This window comes from Aspergillus clavatus, genomic scaffold, assembly GCF_000002715.2.
Source record: "Aspergillus clavatus NRRL 1 1099423829798 genomic scaffold, whole genome shotgun sequence".
In the NCBI taxonomy this organism is placed as follows: Eukaryota; Fungi; Ascomycota; class Eurotiomycetes; order Eurotiales; family Aspergillaceae; genus Aspergillus; species Aspergillus clavatus.
The window spans coordinates 1,535,674-1,558,417 of NW_001517101.1; the positions used below are offsets into that span (position 1 = coordinate 1,535,674).

The 22,744-nt window shown below is 50.8% G+C and overlaps 9 protein-coding genes across 9 annotated transcripts, besides 1 other annotated feature; 4 read left to right on the forward strand and 5 right to left on the reverse strand.

Annotated features, from left to right (window-relative positions):
- Window positions 1-416: 416 nt before the first annotated feature.
- On the reverse strand, window positions 417-4,914 carry smc4 (condensin subunit SMC4; the record flags this gene model as incomplete). The annotated part of the gene is made up of 4 exons (XM_001272991.1): window positions 417-512; window positions 569-646; window positions 705-1,457; window positions 1,516-4,914. The coding sequence occupies 4 exons, from the start codon at window positions 4,912-4,914 to the stop codon at window positions 417-419; spliced, it is 4,326 nt and encodes a 1,441-aa protein (XP_001272992.1).
- A 342-nt stretch (window positions 4,915-5,256) lies between these two features.
- Window positions 5,257-6,340, forward strand: ACLA_092650 (ELYS family protein; the record flags this gene model as incomplete). The annotated part of the gene is made up of 2 exons (XM_001272992.1): window positions 5,257-5,703; window positions 5,765-6,340. The coding sequence occupies 2 exons, from the start codon at window positions 5,257-5,259 to the stop codon at window positions 6,338-6,340; spliced, it is 1,023 nt and encodes a 340-aa protein (XP_001272993.1).
- Window positions 6,341-6,936: 596 nt separating this feature from the next.
- ACLA_092660 (FG-nucleoporin nup42) lies at window positions 6,937-8,899 on the forward strand (the record flags this gene model as incomplete). The annotated part of the gene is made up of 4 exons (XM_001272993.1): window positions 6,937-6,982; window positions 7,043-7,126; window positions 7,366-7,399; window positions 7,450-8,899. 4 exons carry the CDS (start codon window positions 6,937-6,939, stop codon window positions 8,897-8,899), a joined length of 1,614 nt encoding a protein of 537 aa, XP_001272994.1.
- Window positions 8,900-9,325: 426 nt separating this feature from the next.
- Window positions 9,326-9,852, reverse strand: S10a (40S ribosomal protein uS10; the record flags this gene model as incomplete). Its single annotated transcript, XM_001272994.1, has 3 exons — window positions 9,326-9,410; window positions 9,474-9,697; window positions 9,811-9,852. The coding sequence occupies 3 exons, from the start codon at window positions 9,850-9,852 to the stop codon at window positions 9,326-9,328; spliced, it is 351 nt and encodes a 116-aa protein (XP_001272995.1).
- A 511-nt stretch (window positions 9,853-10,363) lies between these two features.
- ACLA_092680 (ASCC2 family CUE domain-containing protein) lies at window positions 10,364-12,454 on the forward strand (the record flags this gene model as incomplete). Its single annotated transcript, XM_001272995.1, has 1 exon — window positions 10,364-12,454. The coding sequence occupies one exon, from the start codon at window positions 10,364-10,366 to the stop codon at window positions 12,452-12,454; it is 2,091 nt and encodes a 696-aa protein (XP_001272996.1).
- A 368-nt stretch (window positions 12,455-12,822) lies between these two features.
- On the reverse strand, window positions 12,823-14,580 carry ACLA_092690 (fatty acid desaturase; the record flags this gene model as incomplete). Its single annotated transcript, XM_001272996.1, has 2 exons — window positions 12,823-14,296; window positions 14,360-14,580. The coding sequence occupies 2 exons, from the start codon at window positions 14,578-14,580 to the stop codon at window positions 12,823-12,825; spliced, it is 1,695 nt and encodes a 564-aa protein (XP_001272997.1).
- A 401-nt stretch (window positions 14,581-14,981) lies between these two features.
- On the forward strand, window positions 14,982-17,349 carry ACLA_092700 (phosphoribomutase PRM15; the record flags this gene model as incomplete). The annotated part of the gene is made up of 10 exons (XM_001272997.1): window positions 14,982-15,008; window positions 15,076-15,120; window positions 15,196-15,274; window positions 15,367-15,686; window positions 15,751-15,769; window positions 15,818-15,827; window positions 15,879-16,059; window positions 16,107-16,396; window positions 16,455-17,131; window positions 17,189-17,349. 10 exons carry the CDS (start codon window positions 14,982-14,984, stop codon window positions 17,347-17,349), a joined length of 1,809 nt encoding a protein of 602 aa, XP_001272998.1.
- A 635-nt stretch (window positions 17,350-17,984) lies between these two features.
- Window positions 17,985-18,358, reverse strand: ACLA_092710 (uncharacterized protein; the record flags this gene model as incomplete). Its single annotated transcript, XM_001272998.1, has 2 exons — window positions 17,985-18,106; window positions 18,265-18,358. 2 exons carry the CDS (start codon window positions 18,356-18,358, stop codon window positions 17,985-17,987), a joined length of 216 nt encoding a protein of 71 aa, XP_001272999.1.
- Window positions 18,341-18,367: a microsatellite.
- Window positions 18,368-20,304: 1,937 nt separating this feature from the next.
- On the reverse strand, window positions 20,305-22,386 carry ACLA_092720 (putative MFS monosaccharide transporter; the record flags this gene model as incomplete). The annotated part of the gene is made up of 8 exons (XM_001272999.1): window positions 20,305-20,625; window positions 20,680-20,777; window positions 20,833-21,061; window positions 21,122-21,204; window positions 21,263-21,654; window positions 21,719-21,872; window positions 21,929-22,222; window positions 22,284-22,386. The coding sequence occupies 8 exons, from the start codon at window positions 22,384-22,386 to the stop codon at window positions 20,305-20,307; spliced, it is 1,674 nt and encodes a 557-aa protein (XP_001273000.1).
- Between the last annotated feature and the right edge of the window lie 358 nt (window positions 22,387-22,744).

The following is a 22,744-nucleotide window of genomic DNA, read 5'->3' on the forward strand; positions in this document are numbered from 1 at the left end:
CGTGCGCTCGCTGTATGGTCGTAGTCGTCGTAGTGGGACCGTGGGATGGCTGGCTTGATATCTTGAGTAACGCAAGTTAATGCTGAAGGTAGTTGCATACTTAACGGACCTATTTGGATATCACATTGACCTCTGAAAAACAAGAGTAAAAAAAAGTTCTGTATATGTTGTCCAGATGCCCAGACCTAGATATATACCAGACTCATGCACCGCAAGGTAGAAGAATGCATTCAACCAGCTCAGGTTCAAAAAAGTCAACATCCCAACACCATAAAACAAGCGTGATATCAAACATAGCCAGAGAAAAACAAAAAAGGCATCACCGTTCCGCAATCATAAATCAAACCCATATCCACATCCTTTATTCCCAGCCGTTAGAAAAGAAAAGTCGACACAACAGAACACCAGCAAAGAATCTATCGTCCGGTGATATAGTCCTTATTTTCAATTGTGACACTCTTCGTCATGTGGTTGACCTTGTAGACACCAACGAGGCGAGAAGCGAGTTCGAACTGGGAATAATTAGCGATGTCTCTCTCTGAAACTGGAGGAGAGGAGATGCACTCACCATGTTGTTGCGCAGGGAGATAACGATAAATTGTGCGTTCTTGGTTCTCTCCTTGATGTAGGAAGCTACAATAGAGACCTGCAGAAACAGGGGTTAGATAGATCATTCGACCTGAAGCTGAAAAGCATAAACTCACATTTCTAAAGTCCAGGGCTGCATCAATTTCGTCCATGACGTAGAGAGGTGTGGGCTTGTAGTGGTGCAGGGCGAACACAAGCGCCAAACTCGACAGTGTCTTCTCACCACCGGACAAGTTGCCGATGTTCTTCCAGCTCTTCTTTGGGGGCATGACGGAGAACAAGATACCCTCGGAGAAGGGATCTAGAGAGTCGACGAGTTCCAGCTCAGCATTACCTCCCATGGTGATCATCTGGTACATCTCCTTCAGACGTAGTGAGATAATGCTAAAGCCTTCCATGAACCCATTCAGACGAGCAGATCGGAGGCCGTCGAGACGGGCTTTCGCACCGTCACGAGATGCCAGCGCAGTGGCTAGATCAGCCACACGAGCTTCATGCTCAGCAGCTCGGCGACGATACTCTTCGATCACTGCCAGATCGACCGAGGCGTTCTGGGTCTTTTCTTCGAGAGCGGCAATGACGGCCTTCAAGGACTCCTTGTTCATCTCCAACAATTCGTCCTTTGTGTAAATCTGGAGCTCCGTGGCTTGCTGCTCCTCGCCCAGATCGCTAATGTTCTGGAGGGTTAGCTTGGAGAGTTTCTCGGACCAGTATCGCCCGCGCTTCTCATTCTCGGTCAACGCCTTCTGATTCTCTTCGAGCTTGTTTCGCATCTCAATCTCCGTCGCCCGAGTCTCGTTCAGCTCAGTGACCTTTTCGTCCACCTCTTGCTTGAGAGTCTTCAGCTCGCCCTTCTTCGTCTCCAAAGCCTGTCCAGTAGGTGTAAGTCGTCTCATCATTTCTCTGGGTTTGGGCTGTGTTTCTTACCTCTTGCGCCTCCTCCACAGCCTGCTTCCAACCATCGGCGTCATTCGTCTGTTCCTCAACATCGGTATTCAATTTTTGAAGATCCTCAGCAACTTGTTCAAGCTCCTTCTCAGCGTCTGCGCGAGCCTTCTGATGCTTCATGCTGAGCTTCTCGTTTTTGGATTTCCCAACCTCCGCATTGGAGATCTCTTCTGAGAGCAAACTGATCTGTTCCTTCAGACCATCCACCTTTGCCTTCTGACTTCGCAGGCGGACACCGCCAACCTCCATGATCTTGTTCTGGAGTGTATGGATCTCTTCTTCAATGCCGCTCTTCTGAGCCCGAAGGTCCTCGATCTCTTCCTCAAGGGACGAAATCTGGCTTTCCAGATGTGCAGCTTGATTTGCATCAGTCTTCGACGGCTTGTGAGCGACGCTCAGTTCCTTCACTCTCCGTTGAGCATCTGCCAGACTGCGGTTTGCACTTTCAATCTCGATCATGATTTTCTGGATCTTTGTCTCGACACGAGGAATTTCTTCGGACTTCTCCCTGATGGCAGCCTCGACGTGCTTTTGCTTGTTCTGGAAGTTTTGGAATTTCCTCTCCATCTCTTCCAAATCAGAATTGAGCTGGGAAACCTGGTCCCTGCTCACCTCGGCCACCTGCTTCGAAGACATGCCTCCCCGAGCCACACGAGTGCCACCTCCGCTCATGGTTCCAGACACGTCGATCAGCTGGCCATCGAGAGTGACCACTCTCCATCTCTTGGCGCCATAGGCGATGCGATTGGCATGTTCCAGGTCTTTGGCTACCAGTGTGTTTTGCATCACACTGTAAAATGCTGGTGCAAACTTCGGATCCTTAGGCTTGACGAGGTCGAACAATCGTGGTACGTTCTCGGGTGTGGAAATTTGGGACATATCACGCCGAGGAAGACGATCGAGAAGGATAAAGTTGGCACGACCCAGGTTGTTCTTGCGGAGATAATCGATACATTGCTGACCGACCTCGACGGTATCGACCACCATATTATCCAGCGCGGGACAAGCAGTCGAGATAGCGACATCATATTTCTCGTCAATGGTACCAAGATTGCCAAGTCGGCCATGGAATCCATCAATACGGCCTGACTCCTTGAGACGCATAAGACCAGACAGAACACTGCCCCGGTTCTGAGTGTTTGCCAGGCTGGCTCTCGCCTCTTCGGCCTTTTGTCGGGCACTAGAAACATGCGCGCGAACCTCTGGCTCTTTGGTAGTGAACTTTTTGAGATCCTGTTTCAGCTTCGCGAGTTCCTCTTCGAGGTTATCCCTTTGAGCCTTGCGTTCCTCAACATCCGCTTCCTTGGTTGCCAGCGCTTCTTCGATAGAAGCGACCTTCGAGCGGGCCTCCTCCAACTGCACAGCTCCTGCATTACTTCGCTCTCGCAGAATGTCCAGTTCACTTTGCGCGACGGCTACCGCTGAGAGCTTCTTGTTGATCTTCTCATCCCAGGGCTCCAAAGACTTTTGTTTAGCCGCAATCTTGTCAGAGAGCCCCTGGGTTTTCCCCTTCAAGCTCTCTCGAATCGACGACAGCTCTTCCTCTTCCCTCTTCATCTCGTGCTCCAATTCAGAAGTCTCCGCGGTCTTGTTTTCAATATCGTCCGTGTGTTTCTGCACAAGGCTCTCGCATTCAGACGCGGCAAGACGCGCCGCTTGCATGGACTTTTCTAGCTTCTTCTGCTTGTTGACCAAGAATTTCTTCTTCTCTTCAAACTTGACCGATTCCTTGTCGTATTTCGCCATCTCCTTCACCAGGCCTTGTAACTCCTTCTCCATGTTCTCATACTCCCGCATGCCGCGTTTGTATGCCTTTTCTAGTTCCTTGATGCCAGACTCGTTGCCCTCATGCTTCTCCAATTCTAGATTCAATAGCTCCTGCACTTGGAGGATCGCTTCTTCAGTGACGCGGATGTTGTCAGCGCACTCATCAATGTAAATCTGATAGAGGGCGGATTGCTTTTGAGCCAGCTCGTTTTCATCCCGAATGTACCCCAATGCTTTATCCTTCTTGTCCTCCAGCGCAGTCTTCTCCTTCTCAACGTGCTGAACACGATTATTTTTCTCAACACAGACATCATTGAGCTGTTCAAGTTCAGTCGCTGCTTCCTCAATGGGAGTCTTGTACTTAGATGTCCCGATAATATCTTCGAGGTATTCAAGCAGTCCGTCTTCGTGCTCGTTGGCGGCTTTCGCCTTCATTTGCGCGATTGACTCGACTTCACCCTGAAGGATAAGGAACCGCTTGTGATCAAGGTCGATTCCGCGGTCTCGAAGCAAGGTCGTGACTATTGTGAAGGTTGTCTCCTTGTTATTCATGTAATACTTGCTGGTATTATTCTTGAACGCTTTGCGGGAGATCATCAGTTGGGAATCTGGGACAACTTCGTGTTTTCCTCCGGGGAGATCAAAAACTTCCTGAAAGTGAACCTCAACCTCACAGAACGGTAGGTTCGGAAAGTTCGCGGAGTTGTGGATGAGCGCAGATATTTTGCCTTGTCGCATCTTACTCGCTCGGAAACCAAAGACAAACAGCAGAGAATCGATAACGTTGGACTTTCCGGATCCGTTGGGCCCGACGACAGAGGAAAACGACGCGTGGAAAGGACCTACAATCTGTTTCCCTGCGTAACTCTTGAAGTTTGTCAGAACCAGATGGGTGATGATCAAACGGGGTTTGGGTCCAGATGGTTCTTCAGGAACAGGAGGGGCTAAAGTCCGCGACTTTGCAACAATATCCATCGGCCTCTCAAGCACGGTCGAGTTTGGATTGATCACGGAGATCTGAGACGGCTTCGCATCGTCGGAGGGCTTCGCTGGAGTCTGATTGACTGCGGACTCGGTAATATCGGCGAGGGGAGGCACGCTGGCTCTTTGAGAGCGCGGCTGGGGTTGGGGCGAGACTGAGGGCTCTGGAGTTGGCAATGAGGACTTTTCGGGATTGGGCGTGGAAGAAACCCGACTCTTGCGGGGATGAGCCATACTTTTTCTTTGCTGAGCCGCAGCCGCATTCTGTGAAGGAGATTCGGGTTCCTCTTCCTTGAGCACAATACTATCGCCCTCTTCGTTCGCATCACTTATATGCGAGACATCTGTTTGCTGCGATGCGGTCGATTGTCGGGTTTTCCGCACTGTGCGCGCGGTACTGGGTGTTACCGCTTCGGTCATCGTTCGTCTCCGGGAAGAGCTCTTTGCTGCGCTTCTCTTGGGAGGAACGGGTGTGTAGTCGTCCTCATCCTCTTCTTCGTCGCTGCTTTGATGGGACGCTGTGGGGGTGACATTTCCAGGATCCTCCTCTTCGGATGTCTCTTCGATCACATAGCTCTTCCGAGGAGCCGAGCGCCGGGATGGCCTCGCTCTTCCAATGGACGAAGACATTATGTCGTGAGTATGTAGGTTGAGTATGAGAGCCTCATGAAGGCAAACGATGGAGTTGCGATTCAAAAAGCGTTGTGGTGATGGTGGAAGTGGGTTGTTTACCTTTTGGCCTAAAACGGAAAAGTGTTGTTTTTCTGCCACAACAACATCAGATTAAACCGAGACATGTGACCTACCGCCTGATTTTTACCATGTAGACAGTGTGTAATATATGCGTACGGTACTGTCATTTCAAGCTCCATTATTATTACGCCTCTGGTCAAAGAACAAAAGGAAGCAATCCGATAAGAAAGAGCATTCGGCGTCCAGTACATCCACAGTCAATCATCTGGCGCAGTCAAAATGGCTCCTTGGGAGGACTTCGACACCATCTTCTACTTCAATAAGAACTTCACCTACGATGACAAAGCCATTGACCACATTCTGTCCAACCGTCGTGCGCTAGAGAACCAGCTCTTTGCCGACCGGCTCTTTGGCTTGCTTGGTGTCCAAGCTGGTAGGCTCTTTTCCCATGTCTCCAAGCATGAGGAGCTTAGTATTGACGATGATGGGCATACAGTAACACAACTCTACCCCCCGAAATCAAATGCTGACCTTCGGGCGCTCGTCAATCACATTGTCTCTTCCGCACTGGACATCCATCACAAGCAAGCATTGATCTACTACATCCTGAAAGACTGCCGCGCAGCGAACGATGCGGCCTCACAATTTGCGCGCCGGTGTCACCTGCCCGAGAAGTACAGGCTGTTCATCGAAGGTCTCTGGAATCTAGACCGACTAGAGCTGAGGGTATGTATGTTTGCACGTTGCGCCTCATCCCTACTTTTCTAACATGAGTACGCAACTGTAGCGCGCGATCGAATACCTGACCGAGCCATCCATTATCCCCACGTTCCCTGATGACATCCTCTACGTTCTTACCCTTCCGCAACTCCCAAAACACGATGATAGCCTTGCGATGGCATATTACCTTACTGTGACTCCACCGTTGGCGGCACCAAAAGTGCAGAAAGCGTACTTTGAAATACTGTGCCGTTCCAGCATCACAGAAGCCTTCTATTTCACAAGGAAACGCGATGATGGTCTCCGGCGCGCATACTTGGAACAACTCATCGTGTTTGTTCATACGACGAGTCCTGGCCAAATGCGAAGCCAACGAGCCATGGAATTGATCGGTCTCCCGTTCGACCATAAAGAAGAAGAATGGTTTGAGGAAGCACTGCTGCGTGGAAGCGCAAAGACCCTGCATGGGGCCAAGGACACCGCCATGATGCGGCGCTTTGCAACGGGGAAGATGGATGGTCTTTCCGCAGAATTGGAGTCGGTAGGAGGGAAGAAGATCGATGGACTGAACTGGGATGCCCTTCGGCAGAGCACGAAACACTCGAATATAGTGTACCCCAGCACAGATGGTCAACTGTCATGATTGAAGGGGCCAACCTCCATGAAACATCACCGATAATGATCTGTCCCATCATGCATTCCAAGGGTAAAGGTACAGGAGTTCAGAGTCGATTTGATATCCTTGTGTTAGTGCTAGAAGAAGAAGATATCTTTCTTTCCCGTACATTATAGTCAGTAAAAGAGTATTAACCCAGTAATCGAGCCACATTTCCAATGTTGTTCATTACATTTCTTCCTTGACAAAATCGAGTATCACACTTTTAGGGGCTTCCTTCAAACAATATTCAAAGTGAAGTGAAAATCCACCAGTACTTCCATTACTTCCATTTCAGGGAGATCTTCGGCTCGGCGAAATGTACGGAGATAAGGTCACCGGAATTGACTGCTATCGGCTCCTCCATCGTCAAAGAATAATATCTACCATCTTTCATTCACCTGAACTCGAGCTCTGCAGTAATTCCGATTTCCCTTCACTCCTTGTCAAAAGGCACAGTGGACTTTTGCGCGGGATGACTGTGAATTATATATCTGCAACCTGAAGCTTGATCCAAACACTCAAGGGCACATCGCTGTTGCTCCTGCGCGCTCGCTCGCTACTTTCGGGGAGAACAAAGCATTATGGTTGTCTGTACCTTCTTCCAGCAGGGTAGATGCAAATTCGGAGGTATATGCTCTACGACTCGGTTTTTACCATTGGAGAGCACGTCGCTAACGAACATAATAGAACGATGTAAAAACGAGCATCCCGGCCAGTCAACAGTAGGCTCTAGCAACCGGTTTGGGGCTCTTGCTGGAGGAGGATTTGGAGGTATGGCTGTTCTCTATGCTTATTGAAGCAGTACCTTCGCCTACTGTCGTAGCTGGCTACGTCTCAGCTATTTCGCCTTCATCATTTCATTTGATCCTATCTATCAATTGAAGCCTGCACTGCTTCCTCTGTCACTTCGTCTTTCTGCTCTCGCCTCTCATTCTACTACAGGAGCTTCTTGATCTTTATTTTTCACATTTTTATGCTCTTTCTCATGCACGCTCTAACGTTTTCAAAAGGTCGACAAACTTCTCAAGCTCAGCAACCAGTCAAGTAGGTGTACACTTTGTACTGAACGTTAGAGCTTTCTAATACCACTTCAGCTATGGGATTACTGTAACCGATGTCAAGACCGACTTGACGGCCGGTAAGGGTTTACCAGAATGGATATTCTCGTCTTATGGACCCGGACGAAACGCTCCGAGACAGTTGTTCGGTGGCCCTCAAAGAGAACAGAGCTTTGAAGAGTTACGACTTCGCCATTACGAAGCTGCAGCAGCAGGAAAGGCTGAAGTGGCTGTCCAAGAAGCGCAGGCTCTGTATGCGGAATCGATGAAGCAGATGGAGGTCGCTTTGAACGATCTTGATGGTGCTATCAAATACATCCTCGACGGAATCAATGAGCATCCGAACCGAATCGATATCACCGAGGGCAAGACAGGTCCTGCTGCAGGTCAAGCACCTTCTGCATTTGGCCAACCCTCGCCATTCGGTCAGTCTGCTGCTACTCCTCAAATAAACGCCCCTCAACCTGCAACACTAGGTGGTGGTGGCAGCCAGTCGGCGTTCGGGCAACCGTCTACCTTCGGACAACCCTCAACATTTGGCCAGTCTTCAACTCTCGGGCAGACATCCGGTTTCGGGCAACCCAGTGCTCTCGGCCAGTCATCCGCATTTGGGGCACCTTCAGCATTAGGAGGCCAGTCTGCCTTTGGAAAACCTGCCTTCGGCCAGCCGAGTTTCGGTCAGCCGGCGTTTGGCCAGCCGTCTGCCCCAGGAACGTCGGCATTTGGCAAACCAACGGCCGCATCTCCTTTTAGTCAAATATCAGGCCAGAACCAGGGCCTCAGTGGCGGGTTCGGGCAGCCTTCTGGGTCGACGACGGCTTCCCCATTTGCCCAGGCGGCTACTGGCCAACAGCCTGCGGCACCGAGCGGTTTTGGCCAACTTTCGGCAGCACAACCATCAGCAACACCTTTTGGGCAACCTTCTCAGGCAGCGTCGCCATTTGGTAAGCCTTCAGCACCAGCAGCACCATTCGGCCAGCCTGCTGCGGCTGCCAGCCCGTTTGGCACTGTGAGTCAACCGGCAGCTCCGTCCCCTTTTGGTCAGCCATCTGGTGGTTTTGCGCAGGCGGCCCTAGTTGCTCCGGCCCCGGTGGCGACAGCTCCTACAGTGACTGCAGGCACTGGTCCTCCGCCAGCGATCAAAGTTGATGACCCTCAGGACTTGAAGCCCATTCCGCCTCTATCTGGACAAACCGTCCAGGACCCTATGACGAAGAGAATATCGATGTGGAAGGGTCAACCAGTGAAATACATCGACAATCATCCTTGCTACCTCCATCCGCAAGACCGCCAAACCTATGTTCGCATCTTTTTCCCCAACGGGCCGCCTGATCAAGCGAGCCTCAAAGATGCCCAGGGGAAACCAGAAGAATATACGCCTGAGGTGACTGAACAATATGAATTCTTCGTGAAGAATGGCTACTTCAAAGATGGCGTCATACCCAGTGTTCCTCCAAAAACCGAGTGGGTGAGCTTCGACTTTTGAGCGTTGAATGAGATCATGAAATTCCCCTTTTTATTCTTTTCCTGTTGAGCACACAGGAACATCTTTATGTGTTATAGGTCCAGTCAGACGTTTAAGGCCAACTGGGTATTCTTCTCTTTCGATAATGGAATGCACGGGGCGCAGACGGAGTTCTACGGGAAGGGGAGCATGGAGAATATGACTGCTTTACGCCTGTTTGTGATTAACCACAAAAGGTACTTGGACAAATTTGAATCAAAGAGTACTGGTTTTGAAATTTTTTGTATTCTTGATCCCAGGTTATAGCGGATATCAACCCTGCCTCGACAATGCCAGTCAGAAATGGAGTAATCCCTCCACCCCGAGGCCCGAAGAGCACAGCGCCGGTGCCGCCCCAGTTAAGGGTTGACACAAAACCCTCCCTGTACCGGATTAGATGGAATCCATCTAAGCGGCAATGGTAACCTCAACCTCAACACCAGCCTCGATGTTGATGATGATCTGCTTGACGGTCTCGGTGGGGGCGAGGAGGCTATTGCGATGGATTAGCGGCTGAATCGACTTTGTCTGCATTCATCAAAAGGGCTCGACTTACTCGATGAGACGCTTGTGGATGCGCATCTCGTACTTGTCCCAGGTCTTGGAACCCTCACCGCAAGGAGTCTTACGGGTGGAGATGTTCAGGGTCTTGGTGGGCAGGCGAACGGGGCCCTTGACCTGGAGGGACTTGGAGCGGGCACGGTCGATCAGCTCAGAGCAGACCTTCTCGAGGGAAGCGACCTTGCGAGAGGTGAGGGTGATGCGGATCTTGTGGACCTTCTGTAACGGCAGGGAAAAGAAGCAGTTAGTGTCTTGTGTGTTTGACAATTGTCGCACCGCCATGATGATGAATTCATCTCTTCCGATAGGGGCCATAGGGGGTGAGAACGTACGGGGCCCTCGCCGAAATCCTTCTCAGGCTTCTGGAAAGACATCTTGACTGTGATGTGCGGTGGGTTGACCGGGATTGACTGAGATGGCTAATCAAAGAGGATCAATTAGCTCTTGTCTTGCTTATCTCGCTTGCTGATGAAGTCAATGGGAGTGCGAGTTCATACCGAATATGAGGCTAATTGCCAATCAAGACCTGAACTTCGAGGTTCGGTAAGGTGATGATGGCCGTTGGAGATTTATCGTACACTGCGACAACCCATGAATCTATTTTTTTGATCGAGCCTTTAGCGTCTCTTGTGCGGGCGGACAGGCTTGGCGCTCGGCTATCTTGCGCTAGGCCCAGTTTGGAAGGTAACTCGGCCTCCCTCATCATCGCTATCGGGTTCCGTATTGGGAAGAGGCTGCTTGCTTATAATGACAGGCTATGCAACGGTTTCTGGTGATTATGATGGTGATTTAGCTTCGTGTGTTCTTTTGGATTGTAACCTCTGTTGTTGTTTCTTCTTCTTCTTCTTACTTCAATTTTCGTCTCGCTGTTTCCAGGTGAACAGTATGATGGAGGGTCTGCCACCACTTGCGCCTGTTCCACCGCCCGCAGTCCAGAAGTCCATACCACGTGAGGACTGGGAGTCCTGCCTGGACGCATGGATTCTGCTCCTTGGGATACGTATCGAGGCCTCAGACGCAGACTTCAGAGACTCTGTCTGTAAAGATGAATCCACAATCATCTTCTTGTCTTCGTTTTATCAACAGCTGGCCACTTCGGGTGTGCCTGGCCTTCAGACAGGGTGCGGAGTAAGAACATTACGGAAGCTTTGTTTCTTGCTGACGAGGAGGCTTGTGCTGGACGCGCCTACTCCGCCTCCTGATGTGCTTGAATGGAGCTTTCTCGCAGCTATGTGTTGTTGCTATCCCTCAAGCTCTGCTCTGAAGCGGTTATTGTCCGATGCATGGAGCAGACACCATGAAACAATAACATCTGGCCTTGAGCGAGCAAAGTCGTCAATCATCAAACGACTTGCAATATCAGGCTCATCAGACAATAGTGGAGTCATATCGGACATCCGTCTGTTGACAATCTTGATATCCGCGCTCCCATCTTGCGGCCAGATACTCATGGCTGGTTCCGATTTCTTAGATACCCTTTCGGACGCATATCGATCAGAAAAGAGAGAAGACTTCCGCAAAGTCCTTGTAGCCAACGTCTATGTTGGTCTGACCTCTTTACTGAAAGGCCCCCAGCCGAATTTATCATTGCTCCTTGATCAGTTATTCAGCTTGAAAGCTAGCGCTGGAGTGGGTACCTCGACGACAAGAAAGGAGCCCACGATTCTCTCCGATCTCATTTGCAGTTCAGATTTGTTAGCACGTCTGGACAGATATCTCTCTGCGAACCCGCAAAAACGGGGTCAGGATTTAGTAGCAAGCTTACGTGCATATCAGAATGAGTCCAGAGCATTTCATCATCGGTACCAGAAGCCAAGGAACAAGACCGACAAAGGGAAAGACCGCGCCCAAGGCTTGCCTGCTCCCGGGGAAATCCATGTCCACCGGATGTCCCTGGTGACTCAAGTGCAGGACCTTTTCCCTGATCTGGGATCAGGCTACATCGTAAGACTGCTGGATCACTATGGTGATAATCCAGAGACGGTCGTCGCACATCTCCTGGATGCCTCCCTACCACCTGAACTACAAGAGCTCGACCACACCGAGCAACTCCCCGCCTCGCACACGACTGTCCCGCACGATCCTTTTCCCCCACGCCCTACCCCTCCAGAGATTCCCTCTCCGCCCGAACCAGCCCCAGTACGCAAGAACATCTTCGACGAAGACGTCGATCTCGCGGAGCTGGCCCGCTCAAGCGACCAAGCAGGCCACGGCCAACTGCGCTTCGGACGCGCAGGCCACGATCTCACCGCCGACGCCATCCTAGCCGATCGAAGCCAGCACGCCGTCAACAAGGCGGCCATCATGTCCGCGCTGGCAACATTCGACTCAGACGACGACGAACGTGACGATACCTACGACGTTGCCGACGTGGGCGGCACAGTCGACGGCGTGACCGCCGCGACTGACGCTGAAGCAGACGCCGACATCCGCATCCGGAAACCCGATGATCTCGACATGACCCTATTCCAAGCCTACAGAGACAACGCGGCCCTGTTCGCTCGTGACTCGGCCACGCGGCGCTCGCAGCCCCGCGCATCGCTGAAACGAGACACCGGAATGACCGACGAAGCCATCGAAGGCTGGGCAGTGATGCTGACGCGTGATCCGAAACGGTTGGCGAGGTTGGAAGATAGGTTCGCCATGTCGGCTAGTGGCCCCGGGGGCGCCTTGGCGCAGCCCGATCTGCCACCGACCGCCTATAGGAAACCCGGACCGAGAGAGGATGGTGAGTCCGATAGCGATGGGCTTGGGGGCAGAGGCGGCGGTGGACGTGGTCGTGGTCGGGGAGGCCGAAGAGGAGGCGGTGGCGGTGGCAGGGGCCGCAGAGGAGGAGCTGCCGCTGGTGCTTCTGGAGACCAGAACAACCCAGTCGCGCGGCAGAGAAAAGAGGAGAACAAAGCCAGTAGGGCGAACCATAATCGGCGGCAACAGAGGGCTAAGAAGATGGCCCGTGGTGGTGGCATGCCGGGTTAATCCGCTTACTATGGCAAGGAGCCCACTCTCATGATTATTGTACATTCTATCATGAGTACATCGATAGACTATAGATATGACTACGTCCTGCATGAACATAGCGCCATATCCTGGTCTAAGAAGATACTGAAGTAGCACGAGATTTTATCGAAAATTTATCATTGGATAGAAGAGTAGTTTGTTTGGACTATGTGTCAGCGGCGGAGGAGTAAGAAACATGACTCTCGTTACATATCTAGCTCTGATGGTCATCAATATCGTATTGCGCACGGCATCAAAAATTCTAAAACGCTAACACTGCATCACCAGTCTCACGGTCGAATCAAGGCCTGTATCAGTAAGGTGATTTGTGGTCGAACAAGCTGCAATCAGTGATGGTCCGAAAGAACCCCCTGCCCAGCATACGATTTTCTGCATTCTTTAAGAATGCGTAACTGCTTCGCGACGTCCCCAAGCCTGCCGATGACCTCCTTGTTGCCGCCATAAAATGTAAAAACAGTGTAAGGAATGCCAGTATCGCGACAAAATTCGATCACCAGCTTTTGCGTACGACGCAGGTTGTGACGCGGAATCTGCGGGTAAAGATGGTGAATGGCTTGGAATTGGAGCCCGCCGTGGAAGAAATCAAGCCACGTTGGGCAATCCACGTCCATGGTTGTGCGCAGCTGCTTCTGAGGAAAGGATTCGTGAACTCCCAAGTCGGCTGTTGACATGGCAAAATGGGAGAGCGTAATCTGCAGATGCAGGGGAGCGGTAACCATGTGAGATACAAGGAGAAAGGCAATCCGGTTGCCCCAGTCTGGAATTGAACGGTACAGCACGGCGTATCCGAACCAGTACCAGAAGAAGACTTGCCCTCCAAGCTCGAGCCAGCGATGCCACCAGGCAGGGCCCTTCTTGGGGGCTTGGCCACCAAGGAGGTACACCCAGCTCAAGCGATAGAGGTTGAATCGGCCGAACAGAAGAATAATGTAGTAAAGGTAGTGTTGATACTGCAGCATGAATTTTGCCATAGCGTCAAGCTGCATGACTCGTTCGTAGTAAGTGCTGCGAAGACTCAGCAGGAAGCGATGCGAAATGGCGAAAAATGGCATGTGTTCGATATCGGGATCATGCTCTGGAGCGTTCGTCACGATATGATGGACATTATGGTTCCGTTTCCACCATCCGATACTAAGACCGCCTAAATAGTCGGCAATGATAATACCGATGACAGCGTCGACATGGAAACGATGCGTGATGCCCGTATGACCAGCATCATGGGCAGTGAAGACGAGTTGGTGCCAAACGCATCCTAGGAAGAAGGCGGATGTCACATACCAACCCGAACGAAGGAACATGTACGATAGGCATCCGAGAAGGGTATATCGACAGCATTCGATCAAGTATGAGGAATAGTTGCATTCATAGAGGCCTTCTGCGCGGATCCGTTCGTCCAACTCGCGATATTTCTGTTTAATGTTTTCTTGACTTGTGGTGTGGAGAGACGGATACTTGGCCATATCATTGACAATCTCTTCCTGGGTTCGTGCGTCGAGAAAGAAGGGTTTGGATTCGAGCTCTTCGCCGGGCGTTGTAGACACTGATGTGTCAGATAACGACGTCGATTTCCTCCGCCGACGAACGCCTGCTGCCTCTTTGATTGCCTCCGCCGCATCAAACACGGGAGACGGAGGTCGAGAAGTTTCGTGGTCCGTGGTGTCCTCATCGCTTGAGCAAGGCTCACCAGTGTAAGGACGGAATTTTCCGCCTTGGATGGGAGGAAGGAAGTTCGACCACGTTCCCTGAATACGGCCGATTTGAAACGATGGCATCCGCTGGCGTGCTTCTTTCGAGTGAAATCTATAGATAACAAAACAACAGTGGTTAGATACCGCTTGCTTCAGGACAGAATATATAGCATACGCATTGATTTCATCTGTTGCATCTCTTCCAACCATATGCTTTATCGATTTGTCCCCTCCCGGGTGGAATTTGATCCACGCATCAACCTTGAGGACTCGATTGTCGTAAATGATAATGTGTTTTCCATCCGCAATCTGACCTTCAATGTATCGCCGTGATAAGACTGCGTCCTTGCGCGTCCTGGAGGACGGGTTGGAGCTCATGTTCTGCGTGTCGGCCATACCAATGGAGACCTGGTCTGAATCGATCAACTCCGGTTCAGGGACGGGAAAAAGAATGGGACAGAACCAACCATTGACTGTGCAAGATGAATGTACAAAACCAACAGACACCAGATATTGACCCGGGAGATATGGAGTATTTCGAAGCTGGAAGCCTCGGAAACGGCTGCGACGCTTGCGCGGAAGGGGGTGGCTGACGTTTAGTGTTGGGAGACTAAAAGCTGCTAAAATAAGCCTGGAGCGGGGACATTCACAGGCACTTGAAACGTGCTCCATCATCCATCATCATGTTTGGCGATCAATCATCATCCGATCCACCCTCCAGTATCCATCGTTCTATTCTATCTACTTCTCGAATTGCTTGTCTGTCTACCTATTGTCTCATCGTCGTATGATCCATCATGTCAAACCCTGCATCTACAGCTGAGGTAATTTCAATCTGTGCCTACAGATAGCTGGCTGTATATCTGATTGCGTCTATGATGTTGTATACAGGAACCGCTCTCTCTGTTGGTTCAAAGATGGCTGGACTGGGACCGAGTAAGGCGCTCTCTAATGAATAACGAATTGTTGAGAACCCTGTAGAAGCTGAAACTAACTAACATCGATGGACAGAACCCTGGGACACGGGCTGAGATTGAACAGCTACAGGCATCTGGTGCAACTGAAGAGCTAGAACAGCGACTTCGACAGCGTATGTGTAGTCCGGAATACGTCGCCCCCCTTCTCAATCCGTTGCTAGAACCCTAAGGCACCTTGACTGCAATTAGTTGACCGGATGACCAGGTATCCAATTTGGAACAGCTGGCCTCCGCGGACGGATGGCGGCTGGGTTCTCGTGCATGAACACCTTGACCGTCATCCAAGCATCACAGGGTCTAGCCAAGTACATCAAGGATGAACATCCTGACATTGCATCGAATGGAGTAGTCATTGGCCATGATGCTCGCCACAACTCGGCCAGCTTTGCTACTCTAGCAGCGAATGCCTTTACTGCAGTCGGGATTCCAGTCTGGTACTACAAGGACCCTTCTCTCACACCATCAGTCCCATTTGGTGTAACGTATCTGCCAGCCGCTGCTGGCGTCATGATCACTGCAAGCCATGTGAGCCCCATTATCCGACGAGTGTGACGGCCAAAAGCATCTGACATTGTACTTTCGTCGACAGAACCCGGCGCAAGACAATGGTAAGTGATCTTTTGCTAGTTTACTTTTCTATTGCTAATCATGTATAGGGTACAAGGTGTCAGTCTTTCGCTTCCATGAGCCTCACAGGCAACGCTGACGGTTCTTCAGCTATTTTAAGAATGGCGCTCAAATTAACACGCCCATGGATGTTGAAATAGCCCAGTCGATTGAACGTAACCTAGAACCATGGCCCAATGCTTGGAATGACCTACAAGTGACAGATAGTCTGCATGCCGAAGCTCTTCAGACAGTTCTGCCTCAATACACCCAGGCGGTTTGGAATTATGCCGTGAGTCTGCGTACACCATTTTCGAACAATCGACTAATTGTGGTCAGAGGTCTACCGTCGCTCAATGGGCAGCCCCACGACCGTTCGTATACACACCGCTGCATGGAGTTGGGGGCCTGACCTTCCCCGACTTATGCCGTTCGGTTGGAATAACGGATTTCGCCGTCGTGAAAGAGCAAATAGAACCGAACCCTGATTTCCCCACAGTCTCATTTCCGAACCCAGAGGAGAGTGGAGCTTTGGATCTGGCCATGAAAACTGGAGACGAAGAGGGCAAGACTCTCATAATCGCCAATGATCCTGATGCGGACCGCTTTGCAGCTGCGGAGAAGGTGAAGTAAGTCATCATGACAATCGATTCACTGGAAATGCTGGTCGATGCTAATGAGGGGTAGCGGATCTTGGTTCACCTTCACAGGCAATCAGCTTGGCGTGCTACTGGCATCTCATCTTTTTGACTCGCTCGATGGTAAAGACACGAAATCCCGTGTAGCTGTTCTTAACTCTGCCGTCTCCACGAGCATGCTGGAAAAGATGGCGAAGGCAAAGGGTATCCATTTTGAAGAAACTCTGACTGGATTTAAATGGATGGGAAATATCGCTCGAAGACTCGAAGCATCGGGGTATTATGTGCCATTTGCATTCGAGGAAGCTCTTGGTTACATGTTCCCCGATGTGTGCCATGACAAGGACGGTGTTGCTGCAGCGATGGTTTTCCAAGCAGCGGAGGCCAGATGGAGGTCTCAGGGTCTCATCCCATACTCCAAACTCCAGCAACTGTTCGAGGACTTTGGCTATCACGAGACACTCAACAACTACTTTCGATCTCCTAGCCCTGACATCACAAAGAGTTTGTTCCAAGCCATCAGGAGTGGGCCTTATCAGACCCAGAAATCGCTTGGTCCGTTCAAGATCTTAAGGTGGAGAGACATGACGGAAGGCTATGACTCTGGGACACAAGACCAGAAACCAGTGCTTCCAGTTGATAAGAGCAGCCAGATGCTGACCCTTTGGCTGGACCGGGATGTCCGATTTACAATCCGTGGCTCCGGCACGGAACCGAAAGTCAAGGGTAAGTGTTCCAGATTGTTCCATGATCGCTGCGACTATTGCTGACAATTTGTCACAGTCTATATCGAAAGCTGCGGCGCTTCTCAGGTACAGGCCGTAGAGGCGGTTTGTGACACCTTCCGTGCTGTTCTCAAAGAATGGATTCTGCCCTTTGCACCTTCAATGACCTACAGCAAACAGCTTCCGACATCCTCCGGCCATATCCTCAAGTTCGAGTAGGACCGCAGGAGGGTCACCCCCGCGGGTGGGCATGCTGCACTGGCTATTCGGAACGGCTGGTCTAGCCATAGAGCGCAATGATCGGTCGTACTACGCATTTGTTTGTCCTACAGTACCTGCATTGTGATACCTCGGGGATAGTGCAATGTAACACGAATATCTCTAGGCCTCCTGGGATTTGCCAGTCAGCACTTACTTCTGAGCGTAACAGAAAGAGCCTCACACTGACATCGCACCTTCATGAGGCTTTCCCTTGATGGGTGCCGACATGAAGCGGACTAGACAAACTACAGCTGATCTCGCACAGCAGCTGCATACTCTTCGCAGATAATTCTGTCGGGCACAATGAAATTGCCATTGTGACACAGGGGGAAGTAGCGTCTACCACCTCATCTTGAGTCGAGTGATGTCTTCGTAGATGACCCAGTAAAATAACTCATATACAAATACTACATATAGTGCTCCGTAGCTGCACGGCTCTTGGTATACCCCGTCCAACACCTACTCACAACCACTCGCCAGCCTTCCCAATGGCCGTCCACTCATCCTGCTGGTCTCGACGCATGCATCGCCAGATGACCGAACACAACAATACACACGCAGTCTCCAACCACTGCGACCCTTACTCGCGCCATCTAACCCCCCACAGCCACGACGCACATCTGCGCACCCTCGACACCGACCTCAGCGCCGACGACAGTGACGCAGCATCCACACATAGCCACGGAGACTACCACGCCTGTCGCAGAGCAAGACCCTGCCAGCACACGTATATAACCCAGCCCTTCTCCCCCCTCCCCCATTTTCCCATCCCACCCGTACCAAAGCTACCATACCAAACAAAACACTAACTAAGACCCCCCAAAGATCAACCTTCCACCCCCCCGAACGAACCACCCACTACACAAACCACACCACAAACCACCACTCCACCACCTACAAGTCCACCAACCCGCTGCTCGCACGGGAAGTCCACGTCCAGCAGCACAAGCATCATCATCATCACCATCACCACCACTCGGCGCAGTACGCGCACGCGCACGGCTACGCAAGGGAAGCGAGCCACTCGCAATCCCGGAGCTGTAGTCATTCGTTCGAGGCTGTGTCGCGGGCCCAAGGTGGAGGGCCACGACATTGTGCTGGGTTTCTTGGTCGAGGAGTGTCTCGCCCGGGGTTCAAGGGTTGTCATGAGTCGATGGGGAGGAAGTGCGGGCATGGACACGGAGCTTTAATGATCGGGGGGAGGTGTGGTTCGAGAGGTCTGGGGTGTGGACATGGTAGATAGAATTGATTTGCTATGGGATATATGTCTTCTATGCCCTACCCCTCCTTAGCTTCAGGGATGTTCATCAAGCCTAGCTTTCTTTACACAGAGCAGAAGAAGCTAGCAGCAGATGCTTACTTTGATCCAAAGCTTAGCCGCATATATAGTAGGCAAGAGGCTTAGCAGGCAAAGACTAAATAGGAGAAGATCCAGACAGAGAGGCTGTAAATAGCGTTGGAAAGAGAAGTAAGAAAGACTGCCCACGTAGAGACGCAGAGAGAGGCTACAAAATAAAGTCTAAGGGAAAGGCTACTATAAATTAGGAGACTCCTATCTTGATACTCATTCTAACTCCACTAGTTTTATCTTCTACTTTACTAGCTCCTTTATTTCCTCTTGTTCTCCCTATAATTGAATCACTTCATCCACAGCCTTAACAGCCTTAGCAGCTTCCCACACTAGCAGAGAAATAGTATAAATATAAAAATCATCTCTCCCATCACCCTTCTCAGATATCTACACTGGGCTCACTGCCCCTACCCTGATTTCATTACCTAGAGGGGTGGTCACAAATTGAGCAGGAAGCCTATCCTAAAGTAATTTAGATGCCATAGCTCTCAGAATTATATAGATTATATATAGTAGATTAAGCTCCAGCCATCTACGCCCTTTACTCCTGCTGCTCCTCGAAGAATCTAGGCTCCCTTATATCAAAATTCACCGTCAGATTAGCCAGCTAAATAGCCCCATACTGAGAGCCAGTAGGTAGGTGTTCGGAAGCCGGTGGGAGACACTATGGGCACCACGACGTCGTCTTTGTGGTCCGCCGGTGCTGGATCGGCTATTTCCTCGTCGACTACATCTGTGATCAGTATCAGTAGTTCTTATGACATCTTCTGTAATCTCTCACGACATATTAATACCTTCTTACCTGGACATTATAAAGTCGCGGAAGGGCCCTTACCAAAACTGTATATAATGAAAACTAGGGAGAATATAGAAGATAGAGAGAAGAAGGGCTTATATTACTCTATAGAAATTACAGATACCCTAAACCCTACTCTACAGAGATCTAACACAATAAGACTATTGAGGGATTTTTAAGAGCATCACAGGGTTGGGTAACACAAACCTGAAATACATCATAAGAAGATTTAAATAGTGATGAATGAATACAGGTTTGCAAACCTTTTCTCTTATTCTTAGTTTTCCCTCTGCCAAAAGGGGGTTTTTACAGAATAAAGGGTTTTACTAGTGCTCCCATCGCAAACAAGGGACTATGGATAGACCTTAGGGGCTAAGGCCTTGCTGAGGGGGGGAGGGGGGTCAGTTGTAAGGATCGTGAAGGGTCCTTTATGTATATAGCAAAGTCACCTTCGCGGAGGAGCCTTACCCTAGCGTTGTGGTGGAATCTTGGTATTATTGAATTCAATTCGCGTTTGAAGTGGTATTCTAAGGTATAAACTGGGTAGAACCCTCTATTGTTACATGTTACATCTATCCCATCCCATTTTCCAAGTGCCAGGAGGGCATCAACTGAGACTCCCCCATATGGAAACCAAAACAAAAAAAAACAAAAGTATCAGCTCCATTAACCGGCATTCGTACAGCGGCATCCTGGGTATATCCCCTGGAATGGCCGCTCTTTTGACATCCACCCGTCATTCGTTGCTTGGAGAAGGAAGCAGGCTTCATAGTGCAGTCTTGGCGTACTCCTCGTGCTTGGTTGTCAAGCTAAGGGACTTGCCGGCCTCGGCATCCAGGACGCTGTTCTTGCGGCTGGCCGCATCGACATGGCCGGGGTTCTCGGCCTTGAGCTGGGCAAAAGTGCGCTCCGCGTCCCACACCCAGGGGGTGTCGGCGGCGAACAGCAGATCCATGTCCTCCAGCGTGCGCTGGTTACTCTCGGGGTACAGGGCCCAGACCATGGGGATGGTAATGACGTTGCTGATGGCGAAGATGTAGAGGGTCTTTTCTCCGATGGAGCTGAACATGACAGGGCACAGGAGAGTCTGGAGACAAGATTAGCGAGTAGAATATGAGGAGGGGCTTTTAGAACAACATACCAGCCAGCCGTTGCCGATACTCCATCCGACAACACCCCAGGCGTTACCACGCGCACGGACGGCCAAGGGGAAAATCTCAGCCGGATAAATCCAAGGAACTGACAGAGAGTTAGCATTATCAATCCCGGAAGAAAGAGTCAAGAGCAAGTATACCAGTAAGCCAAGTAGCACCGAAGACCGAAGTGAAGATGAAGATCATGGAAGCGGCAGCGGCGCCATAAGAGCTAGCCTTGCTAATCTCTCCGGCCTCTCTAGCGTTAATGGCAAGGCGGGAGAAGCCACCAGCGAGAAACATGGCAATACCCTGGGCGACCGAACCCCAGTAAAGGGTCCATCTACGGCCGATCCGATCAAGAGTGAAGACACAGATGAGGGTAGCGAACTGTAACACCAACAGTCAGGAAATTCGTCAAGAGTAAAAGGTCTCGGTGACGGGGCGTACCATGTAGAAAATGTTGTTCAAACCGCTGATCCACTGACTCTTCATCGAATCAAAGCCAGCAATGCTGAAGATCGTTGGAGCATCTGTCCACAGGGTAAGCTTGAGTCCGAAGAGCCCTATCGATTGGAGCAAACTACTTACAGACTGTGACACCGGCGATACCAACCCACTCCTGCATGATCTGCAGCCAAATGACGAGCTGCACACGACGTCCGACGTGCAGCTTTCCAGACTTGCGGCCAAAGAGCATAGAAAAGTAAGAGGTGCTGTAGTTTGTGGTCTTCTCAAGTTCTGCGGCGCTCTGGATGTCACGGAACTCGGCCTCGGCACGGGCATCATCCTCGGGGCTGGTTCCACGGAGACGACCGAGAATGTAGCGGGCCTCCTTCTCGCGGCCAACCTTGACCAGCCAGCGGGGGGATTCGGGGAAGAACCAAACGGCGGCGAACAGCACGAGCAAGAAGACAATCTGGAAGGCAATGGGGAATCTCCAGCGGAAGGGGGATTCGCCGTTGTCGATGAAAGACAGGCCACTATAGAGAATTAGACAAGAGCCATCAAAAACGAAACCCAACTAAGGATCCAAGGGATGCACACAATTCCAGCCAGTAGGCCAGCACGACACCAAAGATGTTCAAGGTGAATTCAATCGCAATGAATTGACCACGGGAAGTGTGCTCGGCAGTCTCAGTAGCCCAGACAGGCACAATCGCGTTCAAAATACCAGTACCGATTCCGTTGATGAAACGGGCTAATCTTGATCAGCCAACGTAGCGTGTAAGTATCAAATCTTTGAAGTAAGCTTACCGCAGATCATCCAATTATGGTTCTGTGCTGAGCACTGTAGAGCAGCTCCCAGTATGGCCCACACGGAGCCAGCAGCAATGGACCTGATTCTGCCGATAGAATCACCAATGTATCCACCAAAAAGACATCCGCAAAGCGTTCCCAGGTAATAGACGGAGACGATACCTCCCTGTAGCAAACTGTTGGTGACTACAGGGGTAGGCTGGCCGTCTCTCATCTCCGTGTGGCCAAAGCCCATCAGATCGATGTAATCTTTCGCATTGTTCACACCACCCATCATTCCTTGATCATAGCCTGATCACATAGCAATGAGCGACTGCAACAGTAGACCAACAACTACGACAGACCAACTTACCAAAGAAAAGAATAGACAACGCGGCAACGCTGTTGATAGCAATTAGAAGCTGCTTCTTCTCCAGCTTGTGCACGACGTTCCATGACGAGATTTGGTCACTCATTTTGGCGACGGCGTCTCTGGTATCACCAGGCAAGTCGATAGTAAGTCAACCCCACGGGGCAATATTCAAAAGAGGTCTTGCTATTGCTGATCACGGCCGGGGATCTAGGACACTTCGATGGATCGATAAGCACCCTAGACCAAACTACGTGGAGGAGAGACAATGCGAGTCAGAATGATGGAGAGATCGTCTGTCCCATGGGGTGAGACAGACATTTTAAATGGTCGAAATCTGGAGGCGACAGGGACTGCCTATCTCCATCTCCATACTTGCATTGATACTTCGGGTAGAATCTGGGCAGAAATTTGGAGTAGTACGGAGCAACCCCCATGGTGGACGGCCGAATTTGGCTACATTC